The 11,320-nt window shown below is 44.9% G+C and overlaps 1 protein-coding gene across 1 annotated transcript in view; it reads right to left on the bottom strand.

Moving 5' to 3' along the window:
* Positions 1 to 4,513: 4,513 nt before the first annotated feature.
* LOC147110524 (acyl-coenzyme A synthetase ACSM3, mitochondrial-like) overlaps positions 4,514 to 11,320 on the bottom strand; it is a 53,668-nt gene continuing 46,861 nt past the window's right edge. The window contains exons 6-8 of the mRNA XM_086000568.1: positions 8,108 to 8,207; positions 7,577 to 7,696; positions 4,514 to 4,791 (exon numbers count right to left, since the gene is read on the bottom strand). Coding sequence (XP_085856694.1) covers positions 4,705 to 4,791; positions 7,577 to 7,696; positions 8,108 to 8,207 — 307 coding nt within the window. The 3' untranslated portion in view covers positions 4,514 to 4,704. The remainder of the gene's footprint in view (positions 4,792 to 7,576; positions 7,697 to 8,107; positions 8,208 to 11,320) is intronic.

Below are 11,320 nucleotides of genomic sequence, written 5' to 3'. Positions count from 1 at the left end.
AAAAGTAAATACACCTATTAAACTCCCCTAATGATAAGCTTTCTTTTGATATAACATGTGTGTAGGTACGCTCTATAACTTTTGATTGTATAGCCGGACAGGCAGACCAACAGACAAACAGACAGAAAGACAGACAGAGAGACAAACCGCTTTATATATATAAGATATTCAAGAAGGAGTTAGATATATTTCTTAAGGCTAAAGGGATCAAGGGATATGGAGAGAAGGCAGGGACAGGGTACTGAGTTTGGATGATTAGCCATGATCTCATTGAATGGCGGAGCAGCCTTGAGGGGCTGAATCGCCTACTCCTGCTCCTATCTTCTATGTTTCTATGTTTCAATAGCCGTCTCGTACCAACTGCACCACTAGCCTGACACTCTGCTCAATGCACGACCCTCACCCCCAATCACTCACCTACTAACAATCTGCACCGATCACGGGGCACCTCACCCCCTTGGAGGAGACGGTGCAGGCCATTCTTGGCAGGGTCAAGGCTGAGCCCTTGGCCAATGGTGGGGCTGAATGGATAAAAGATGCTGGTATCCTCTTACGTTATCCTTCTTTGGCATGCACCTCTTGTTTTCCCGCCCTCCCGTCATCACAACTCCACCCTTGTGCCTTCCTCATTTCACATACCCAAGAAATGCAGCCTGCCCACCCAGTGGTTGACCAAGAAGAGGGAGAGGAGAGTGAAGAAGAAACACCGTCACTCGATCTGACACTCCCAGCCACCAGCTCCTCAAGGTCAACCAGCTTGGCCAGTTGCAGTGTTCCCCACTGAAAGTCAGCAGCCTTCCACCAGCCATGCTGTAGCTACTGGGGTAGCACTGCATGACATTAGTAGGATAGGCAAAGACACACACCAGGCACTCACTAAGAGAATGCATAAGGGTGATGAGTTGATTTTTTGATGTCATATTGGATGGATAAATGTATGAAGTTGGATTGGAAGGTTTACTTTGTTTTTTATTTGCTTTTATTTCAGCATTGTGGCCAAGTTAACGCTGTGATGTTCAGTAGCAGAGGGAAGATAAGGTGTGGGACAAATGTGGAAAGAGGGATTGGAGTTGTGGTCACTGGGACCGCAGGCAGATGATTCCATCATGGATATCCCAGCAAGAGGCTGTCTGGGTTGCATCCTTCCTTCTGTTTCCTCCTCTTTGGCTTCTTCCTCTTCTGTGTCTTCCTCTTCCCTCTGCGAGCAGATGCTGTAAATCTGAAATGACAGCATAAAATGCTGGAAATACTCAGCTGGTCAGGCAGCATCTCGACCTGAGACATGAATTCTGTTTCTCTCTCCATGGATGTTGCCTGACCTGCTGAGTATTTGCAGCATTTTCTGTCTTCTCAGAGGCCTTCCTTTACCATCCGAGGCCTTGCAAGCATCCAGCAGCAGTTCTGGCACACTTAAAAAACTTCTAACATCTATTGCATCAAGCCACTATTTCAATAAAATCAAAAAAACCCAGTCCAAAAGCTTAAATCCAAACTTACTTGAAAGATGTGTGTGTCTCTTTAAGAGGTGCTGAATCGCCACTGTCAACCTGCTTGCACGCCAGGTTTACCTGGTGTGATTAGGACCCAGTGTGGAATTCAGTGTTAGGATCAAAGTTCAGAGTGGTGACGTTAAGTTGACATTGCATGCCGATTGACGTCACCACGCTGCCATTTTTTCCCCAGGGTGCTGCCCGTTACAGCAGCGCAAAGGGAGCGAGGAAAGGCAGTCGCCGCGGGACCACAAAAGAGCGGCATCCGCCATTTCTTTGCTATTTCATGGCGCTATGGAGTGGCGGTAAGTAGATGAATTTCTAGCCCTAAATTTCTACTGTGGTGTCAGTTTCAACTGGATTTTCAACTCCTTCACCACTGGCTAATTAATTCTGAACTAGTAATCAAGTCATCATTTACTGTTTAAGCTAAATACCACCTTTCTTTGGGAGGAAAGAAACATAGAAACATAGAAGATAGGAGCAGGAGTAGGCCATTCGGCCCCTCGAGCCTGCTCCGCCATTCAATGAGATCATGGCTGATCATCCAAATTCAGTACCCTGTTCCTGCCTTATCTCCATATCCCTTGATCCCTTTAGCCTTAAGAAATATATCCAACTCCTTCTTGAATATATTTAATGAATTGGCCTCTACTGTCTTCTTTGGTAGAGAATTCCACAGGTTCACCACTCTCTGGGTGAAGAAATTCCTCCTCATCTCTGTGCTAAATGGCTTACCTCTTATCCTTAGACTGTGATCCCTGGTTCTGGACTCCCCGACCATTGGGAACATCCTTCCAGAATCTAGTCTGTAATGATCAATAACATGTCATTCTATAGTGGACACTAGGTGGAGCCGTAGAGCTGTGTAGAGCTGTATATAGCTGTATGTATAAGACTACACTACCCAGCTGTATATATATTAATTAAGACTACATTACCCATGAGGCTAGGCTACCCACAAGGCAACAGTCAAGATGGCAGCCTGCACACAGGAGCACATATGCTGCATCTCTACAGATACTGTACCTAGAGAACGTGTACTGAATAAATGACTAGCTAGAAGCTAGCTGTGTTCATAATAAGAATGTCTAGTTATTAATGAACATAAGATAGTCCTGTTAGAATTTTATAAGTTTCGATGAGATCCCCTCTCATTCTTCTAAACTCCAGCGAGTACAAGCCCAATCGACCCAATCTCTCCTCATACGTCATTCCTGCCATCCCAGGTATCAGCCTGGTGAATCTTCGCTGCACTCCTTCCATGGCAAGAACATCCTTCCTCAGATAAGGCGACCAAAACTGCACACAATACTCAAGATGTGGTCTCACCAAGGCCCTGTACAACTGCAGCAAGACATCCTTGTTCCTGTACTCAAACCCTCTCGCTACGAAGGCCAAAATACCATTTGCCTTCTTAACCACCTGCTGCACCTGCATGCTTACTTTCAGCGACTGATGCACAAGGACGCCCAGGTCTCCTTGCACTTCCCCTTCTCCCAATCTATTGCCATTCAGATAATAATCTGCCTTCCTGTTTTTGACACCAAAGGGAAGAGAAATATCTTTCAGCAGAATGACTCTAGTTCATGATTGTCCCACATTAACTCAATATTTTTAAATGTTCTAGCACTTCAATTTTATTTTTATATTCCTATTTTTTAGTTCTTTATAAAGTAACTGCACTGGAAACTAATTATTGTGAAGTGCTTTGAGATGTTCAGAGGCATAAGGTGCTATATGAATGCAAGTTTTTCTTTAGATAAAAGGCTATTTAGTCTTGTACATGAGTACCTTTCGTATGTAAAAGTCTACAGATAAGCTCAAGCAGCATTGGAGCTCTGCACATCTGTGAGAAAACTGGCATTGCTGAATTTTGCAAGTCCAGCTCTCCCTTTAATTTAAATAGACTCCCAAAGCATAGAAGAAATGTGGAGGAAGTCAGGCCAGCAGCACTCTTGCCTGAGTGTCATAACATCCAGCCAGGTAGCAGCTCCTAAATAACTACTGCAGGCTCCTAAAGGGGAGACAGTTTTTGTATGCCGGCAAGAAAACTGTAGCTCCTGATGTAAAGGGCCAAAAGGAGAAATGCGGGCAAAAGTCATTCATCATTAAAAATTTTAGGGGATCCTGTTGCAGAAAATGAGCAAGCCTCTTTGTGGAGCAGAAGGCTGCTCTGTCAATTTCAGGTCATTTGCAGGTGTCTCCTCAGATTCAATGATGTCATTTTCTCCATTAAGCAGTCCGGTTGAATGCTTTTCTTTTTTTTACAAAGCTGTCCATTGCCCTGTATCTGCTAGAGGAGAAGCAAGACCCAGGAGAGTAACAATGATGGCCATTAGTGAAACACTTGGGTTTTTATGACAATCTAATACGAGCCAACAAATTACCAGATTTATGGAATTCAATTTCACAACTTGCCATAGTGGGATTTGAACTCGCATTACCTGGGTTACTAGCCCAGGACGAATAAGCACAACAGTATCATACCTTTTCTTTGACTATATTATATAGATGTATTTCTGGTGCAAGAAGATAAAATTACTTGCAAATTTTGGTGGCAATGGCTTTTTAAAGTGGCATCTGACCTCTGCCTTTACTAGCTGTAGGTCATGGGGCCAATAAACGATAACCAGACTAATGCCTAAATGTGAAAGGAATTCTGCTTTTTCCCCTGTTGAACAAGAATCCAGATACAACACAAAAGTTAATTCAGAAATCAATGCTGGGATGAAATTTCACTTAAACAAAACTTCGATGTCGTTAATACTTTGGCTTTATATTAAATTCAAATAAAAACAATTTGTAGTCTTTCGCAGCTCGTACTCATTACAATCTGAGCAGTTTCATATTGTGAACCTTGGGCACTAGAAACACGAGCTATTGTTCAAAGTATGAAATCTCTCGTATTGTAGCAATAATTATACAATGCCACTTGGGGCACAGAAATGGTGAAGGGAGGATGGTTCAGTCTTCAACTTGAGTGCTTGATACTGACAAAGAGTAGGTAAAAGGACATCCTGCAACTTGATAATAAATGCCTCCTTTATTATCTTTAACAAAACCCATCTCCTGTTGTGCCTTGTAACAGTACAGGGCACAAGTCAATCTGTTAACATGTAATTTATTTTGTCTTCAAATCATTAGTTCAATTGAAATTTTTGCTTTTATTAATGATTCCTTTTTACGATATTGTACAAGAATGATTTAAATCTCAGTTTTGTTCCCATTCTTTCTTTCGTAACTCAATTCTTCTGATTTTCCCACTAATAGTCTTGGGCAGTTCCTTCACAAATTCAATCTGTGGGGAAAACAGAACGGTAGTTCATGATTAGTGTGTGTTCCAAACACCTGTACCACTTTACCAAGAATTCGGTAAATTGAAATTCTGGCAAACATTGATAAGGCTATTCTGAAACAGGGCTGAATTTTGCCGGCGCTCAGAGTACAGGTTTGGAGGCGGTTCTGCTATCAAATCACAAAGATAGACAGCGGGTCGGTATCCCGCTGTAAACCCACCTCCTTGTCAGTTTCTCAAGTGTCGGGTCCGTCATCCCTGAACAGACTCGCCACCAAGCGACGGGTCAGCCAATTTCAATAGTTAAAAGCTTATTAAAAGATATTTAAGGACCATTTTCCCATGTACTTACCATTTTACAAGGTTTTCAATGAGGTTCCCGGAGAGCGGCTATCACATCAGGTAAGTATGTCGGGTTCTTAATAACTGGATTGCTGTGAATAGGTGAAAGCTGCAAAAGTGGTATAATACCTACCATTTCACAGCTGTTCACTTCCCAATCTTAAAACCTGGAGCATTAATGATTTGGAACCAGCTTTTGAGCTTCATGCACTTTTGAAGTGTTTGGAGTAATTTCTCTATCCACTGTCACCTCCTTGAAACAACCTATCTCAACATTGACAGACTACTTCTGTCCTCTCAACCTCACCTGCCATCTATTCCATCAGCATCGGTGCCCTTGAAAACATCTCACCTTAGTCCTCAGAATCACAACACAATCAGCCCCAACACCAGCATCACCAGGCACACCAGCAGCACCAACATCCACACCAACCTTCTCCGCAATCAACTGATGCTGCACTGGACACAGGGCATCATGACCCGTGCACATTGCTGCCCGGGACGCCAGGGATGGCCTCACCATGTCCAGATTTGCTTCACTTAACACTGTACACACTGGCTGCCATATGATGCACCAGGTTGGCACTACCTCATACCAGCACTATAAAGCATCCCTACAATGTCCAAGCCATTCCTTTCACACTCACCGCAGTTGGGGGGGTGGGGGGGGGGGGGTTGGGGGGACGTTATGTCACACCATTCACTGCTACTCACTAAGACACTTCCAAAGGTGCACACAAATCTGTCCAAGAATGCAAAGTGTTCAAAATAAAGATTTCAATGTTTGACAGCACATTACCAGAAACTTCACATGAACATTGGCTAAACCACATAGGTGCCTACCCTTTGTTGTTAGTTGGTATGCTTGCAGTAGGATGAGGGTGAGTGTGAGGGGTGGCTAGTGAGATGGGGAAGTGATAATATAGATAGAGAGGGATGGGTGAAGGTGAAAGGTAAGTTGGTGTGAGTAAAGATGTGCAGGAGTAGGGTAGGGAAGGCAGAGTAATGGGGATGTGATGAGAGGTACAGCAGGGTGAGGTTGAGTGTGGCTTGGCAGTAACATTTCGTGATCTACTGTGATCATTGAAAGGTTTGTGGCGCTGCAGCCTGGTCCTCCTGACGACATCCCTGCTTGTGCCCTCCTGTGCAATGTGCAACCAGGCTGCGTTGGTGTCCTGGGGAGGAGTCATCCGCCCATTGGAAGGGAGGGGAACCTTCCTGCGTACTATGACTCCCTCCAAAAGTATATCGAGGTAGTCATGGGAGAGCCTGGGTGCAGCCGTGCACCTTTGTGCAGTGCTTGTCAGTGTTTGCAGCACCTCAATGCTGTAGAACACTGACAGCACAACTGTCAAAATCAATGTGGACATGGTCCCTTTAAGGAAACCAGCTGATGATGTGTCTTCAGGTGACGTCATCAGACCCGCTTCCTTTTATTTGGCTGGGAACCTCGCAGGGTGGGCTTAACAAGCCCAATCAGGGCAAAATCACTTGGAGGAGGCGGGATGAAGACGGGAGTTTGAGGCCACTGTCTGCTCCGGCCGCACCAGACTCGCCACGGCTGGCAAAATCGCTGCCACAATGTTTAATACTGACTGTGTGCAATCTTCCTCCAGTGGTTTATATCTGCAGGCAATTCTGAGTTTGAGCTAAATGTTCAAAAGGAGTCATAGTCGGTGTGTACTGGGCCGAAGAGGGGTAATTGTGTGAGTTGAATTGGTCAGGTGTTAAAGACGCAGGAGGTGGGTGCCATGCATACAATAAGTGGTGAGTGCCTGGGTAGGGAATTTGGGGCATGACATGGTATTGGAGAAACTGTATGGGGGCTGAAAGAGTCCAAATGTGAGGTGGAAGTGGCCGGTGGGGGTGGAGGATGTGGTGGAGAGAAGAAGAAATTGACTGTGGCAGCTGAACATTTGATCCCTCTTTGAGACTAAGAAATCCATAAGCTTCTCAATTTTGATGTTGAAAGTGAAGATGGGCGAAGTGGAGGTGGGATTGAATGCTGGCACGGCTCTATCCCAGGGATAGAGCGGTTTCTCTACCGCTACGGATGCTGGGTAAAGAACTCTCCATTCTACTGTAATTCTTTTACAGTACATACAATGACCATTTTGAAAATAAGGACACCTGTATATAAAAAAGACAGCTGATGCCAGTCCCTAAAATGGTGTAATTCACAGGCTTCAATGTGTAGAAATTCACAGGCTATCACACTGGGAGAAATCACCTGCCTCTTTTAAGGAGACTAAAACTGGTTTACAAGCTATTATTAACACACCAATTAACACCTCAAAATGGTGAGTAGGGTAAAAGCTGATCTATAGTAAAAATACAAAACACTACAATTACTTGCGCTCATTCACCATTCTGTCTAGATAACTGACAAGCTGTTACTTATAGCTGCCATTCTAATCCAGGAAATCAGATCAGGTGAAATACAGACCTTCCTTGGGTATTTATATGGTGCTGTGGTTTTCTTAACGTGTTCCTGTAATTCTTTAATTAACTTGTCAGGATCATGTGAGGTATATGCAGGAGTTCGAATGACAAATGCCTTCACAACCTTAAAAGAAGAAAAGTTCTTTAAATAGGAAAGTTAAGATTATTAAAAATGTGACAGTCCTGCTTAGTATAGCTATGGGCATCATGTTTTGAAATGTGAAAGCACAACAGCCTGTTGTGCCATTGAAGCATTTTAAAAACATTCAGATTTTAAATGAGTTGTATTTGTTAAAGGCGATGGAAAGGCCAGGCTGGTGCATTTTTAGATCTTTATACTCACTCAAATGTGTAATTAAAATAAAAGAGTTGAGCCGCCTGCCCGAAATGCGTTCCTAGTTAAAATACCCCCTAAATTTTCAACGTGGTTTTGTTAGGAGGGAAACCCTGCTAATGATCACTAGAGCCTAGTCAAAAAAAAATCTGCTTCCAAATGAGATTGTTTGATTAAACCTGTGTGGGTTCCAAAGCATACCTCTCCTCTGATAGGATCAGGACAGCCAACCACAGCAGACTCTGCCACAGCTGGATGCTCTATCAGTGAGTTTTCTACTTCAAACGGTCCAATGCGGTACCTGTATTGTATAAAAAAAACATTTTTAGGGTAAATGAGTCATATATTTTGGATTATTGACTTAATTTGAAATATTTTGAATGTACAACATATGTTCATGTTTTTCCCCAGCCATTTAAAAAAATATATTTTAAAGATTTCTCTGGGCATGACATTGCTTCCCCTAACTGAAAGGGTAGGCAGGTTACCTACTTCCAGTTCTCTGCTACTGCCACTCTTGAACCTGCTCCTGGTTGGTATGCAGGAGTGGTCGTAGTGAATGGCATCCTCAGGAACTTACAATGTGAGGAAATAGTATCACAAATTCATCTTCTACTCTGGCACAACATATTGAAAAAACAAAATGCCTCCAACCAATGTTCCCTCTAATTTGTTTTGGATGCGCAGCCCCTTTAACAGGCTGCGGGCCCATTCAAATTTCTGTGAATCTTCAGTTTTTCCATGTAAAAGCCGGTGAGCGGCCTGTGTGGGACCTCCAGACCTCATGGCCGCGCAGCTTAACGGGAACACTGCCTCCAACATAACTTGCATTTCTGATCTAAATTTGATTTGATTTCTATAAAATTGACCTCCAATAACCAAGCCACAATTATCAAGCCACAAGTTTTTCTATTTTATGATTCTAAATATTGGCCCTGAATTTGCGGTCGGAGGCGTTCCTCCGGAGTAAGCCTCCGATCCGCGAAACAGTTCCGAACTTACCTCCAGGCTCCAAAGATATGGAGAGTTCAAGTCTTGGGCCTGCATGCGTACGCCTGCGTAAAGGCCTTTGGATCCCAGGGATGCAGGCAGTTCAGAAGCGTCCCTGAAATCACGTAGGCCAGGTCCTCCAATGAGAAAGGAGGATTCCATTGCTGTCAATTCTGACCGGAATCCCCTAATGTCAAGCAATGGAATCCCAAATAATTAAATAATTTAGACAATGCTAATAAATATAAATGTTTTGATTTTCAAGTTTGATTAAAAGACCCTTCATTACACCAAATACAATAAAAATTAAATTTTTTCACAAATAATTTTAAACATTTTAATCCAGGCCAATATTTGCCTAAACTAATTTTAGGCCGGAATTTTCCGGGAGGTCAGCGGGCGTGATTGGTAGCGGGTCAGGTGGGAAATTAACCCACGCGCCTTTCCCGATGCCGGGTCTGTCAGCGCTGAGCAGACCTGACAGGCAGCAGCGGGCGACCCAATTCAGGTAATTAGTGGCTTGTTTAAAGCCACTTAAGAATGATTTTCAGCTTACATTATGCATTTGACAGCCACGTCTGTCAAGCTGAGACAGGAGTTCAGTGACCATTGAATCAACTGTTGAGTTGACAGCTTCAAATGTAAAGTAAAAGCTCCCACCTTACAGAGATATCTTCCCTCAGTCACAAGCTGTTCCTCACTGCATTTCCACAACAGATTCACCATGCTGCAAGTCTTTACATAAGTCTCCATCCAGTCTGGCCTCATTACCTCTCTCACCACTGACAGATCGCTTCTGTCATCTCTACTTCACCTGTCATCTATTCAATTTGCATGGGTGCCCTTTATACTCTCACCTTGGTCCTCAGAATTCCACCACGATCAGCCCCAACACCAGCAGCACCAACAACAACACCAACCTTTTCCGCAATCAACCTGATGCTGCATAGGACAGAGGGCATCAGCACCCGACCACATTGCAGCCCAGGAGGCCAGAGATGGCCTCACCATGGCCAGATTTACTTCACTTGAAGCTGTACACACACCCTGGCTGCCACATGATGCGCCAGGTTGGCACCACCCCACACCAACGCCATAAAGCATCCCTACAATGCCCAAGCCATTCCTTTCACACTCATCGCCATTGTGGGGGTACCGTTATGTCTCACCATTCACTGAACTCACTAAGCCACTTCCAAAGGTGCACACAAATCTGTCCAAGAACGCAAAGTGTTGAAAATAAAGATTTCAATGTTTAACACCACATTAACAGAAACTTTACATGACCATTGCATAAAACACCTGATATGCCTATCAATTAGTCCAATAAAAGGCGACGAGTTAAGAACGTAACTGAAGGTTTTTATTGGCTAAATAACAGAGCCCACCCTCGTGGGTGATCCGATCCAACAGGGAGGAATACTAGCCAGTCAGCTACCTTTATACCTGGGCAGGTAATGGGCGGAGTCGGAGGTGGTCAGCCCAGGTATAACAGTGCGACAAGAGGCGACCTCGTGTAGTGATGTGACAGTGAGAACAGTGAGAACAATATACAGTGATAACTATAACAGTGGTTTACCACATTCACCCCTTGTTTAGATTAGAGTCCGGCGGGGTGAAGTGTATTACCAGCTCTGGTATGTCAGTCTGTCCGGAGGCTTCGTTAGCCTCTCCGATCGTCGCAGCGGCGGTGTTACATTATCCGGTGTTAAAGCTGGTGTCTGCGTAGTCGGCAAAGGCTCGTGGGGTTCCGGCATGCCGTCTACCTCGGCTGGACTCGGGGGGTTGGGAGGGGGGGGTGAGGGTGCGAGGTCTCGTAAGGAGACAGTGTCCTCCCGTCCGTCTGGGTAAGCCACATAGGCGTACTGGGGGTTGGCGTGCAGGAGGTTCACCTTCTCGACCAGGGGGTCCGTTTTATGGGCCCTCACGTGCTTTCGCAGCAAGACGGGTCCCGGAGAGGTCAGCCAGGTTGGTAGGGTGGTTCCCGTAGTCGACTTCCTGGGGAAGACAAACATTCGGGCATGGGGGGTGGTGTTAATGGCAGTGCAAAGTAGTGACCGGATGGAGTGCAGCGCAATCGGGAGGACCTCTTGCCAGCGGGAGGTTGGGAGGCCCTTAGACTTTAAGGCTAAGAGGGTGGCCTTCCATACCGTCGCGTTCTCTCTTTCCACCTGGCCGTTCCCTCGGGGGTTGTAGCTGGTGGTCCTGCTTGCTGCAATACCCCTCTCCAATAGGAACTGACGGAGTTCCTCGCTCATGAAGGAGGCGCCCCGGTCACTATGTATATAGTTCGGGAACCCGAACAAGGCGAAGAGTTTGTTCAGGCATTTAATGACCGTGTTACTGGTCATGTCTGGGCAGGGGAAGGCAAAGGGGAAACGGGAGTACTCATCAACGATGTTGAGGAAGTACACATTACGGTCG

The sequence above is a fragment of the Somniosus microcephalus genome, chromosome 11 (genome assembly GCF_052327205.1).
Source record: "Somniosus microcephalus isolate GS21.2 chromosome 11, FLI_Smic_1.0, whole genome shotgun sequence".
Lineage (NCBI taxonomy): Eukaryota > Metazoa > Chordata > Chondrichthyes > Squaliformes > Somniosidae > Somniosus > Somniosus microcephalus.
Note: the sequence above shows the minus strand (reverse complement) of the source record. Positions and strands in the feature narration are given on the sequence as shown.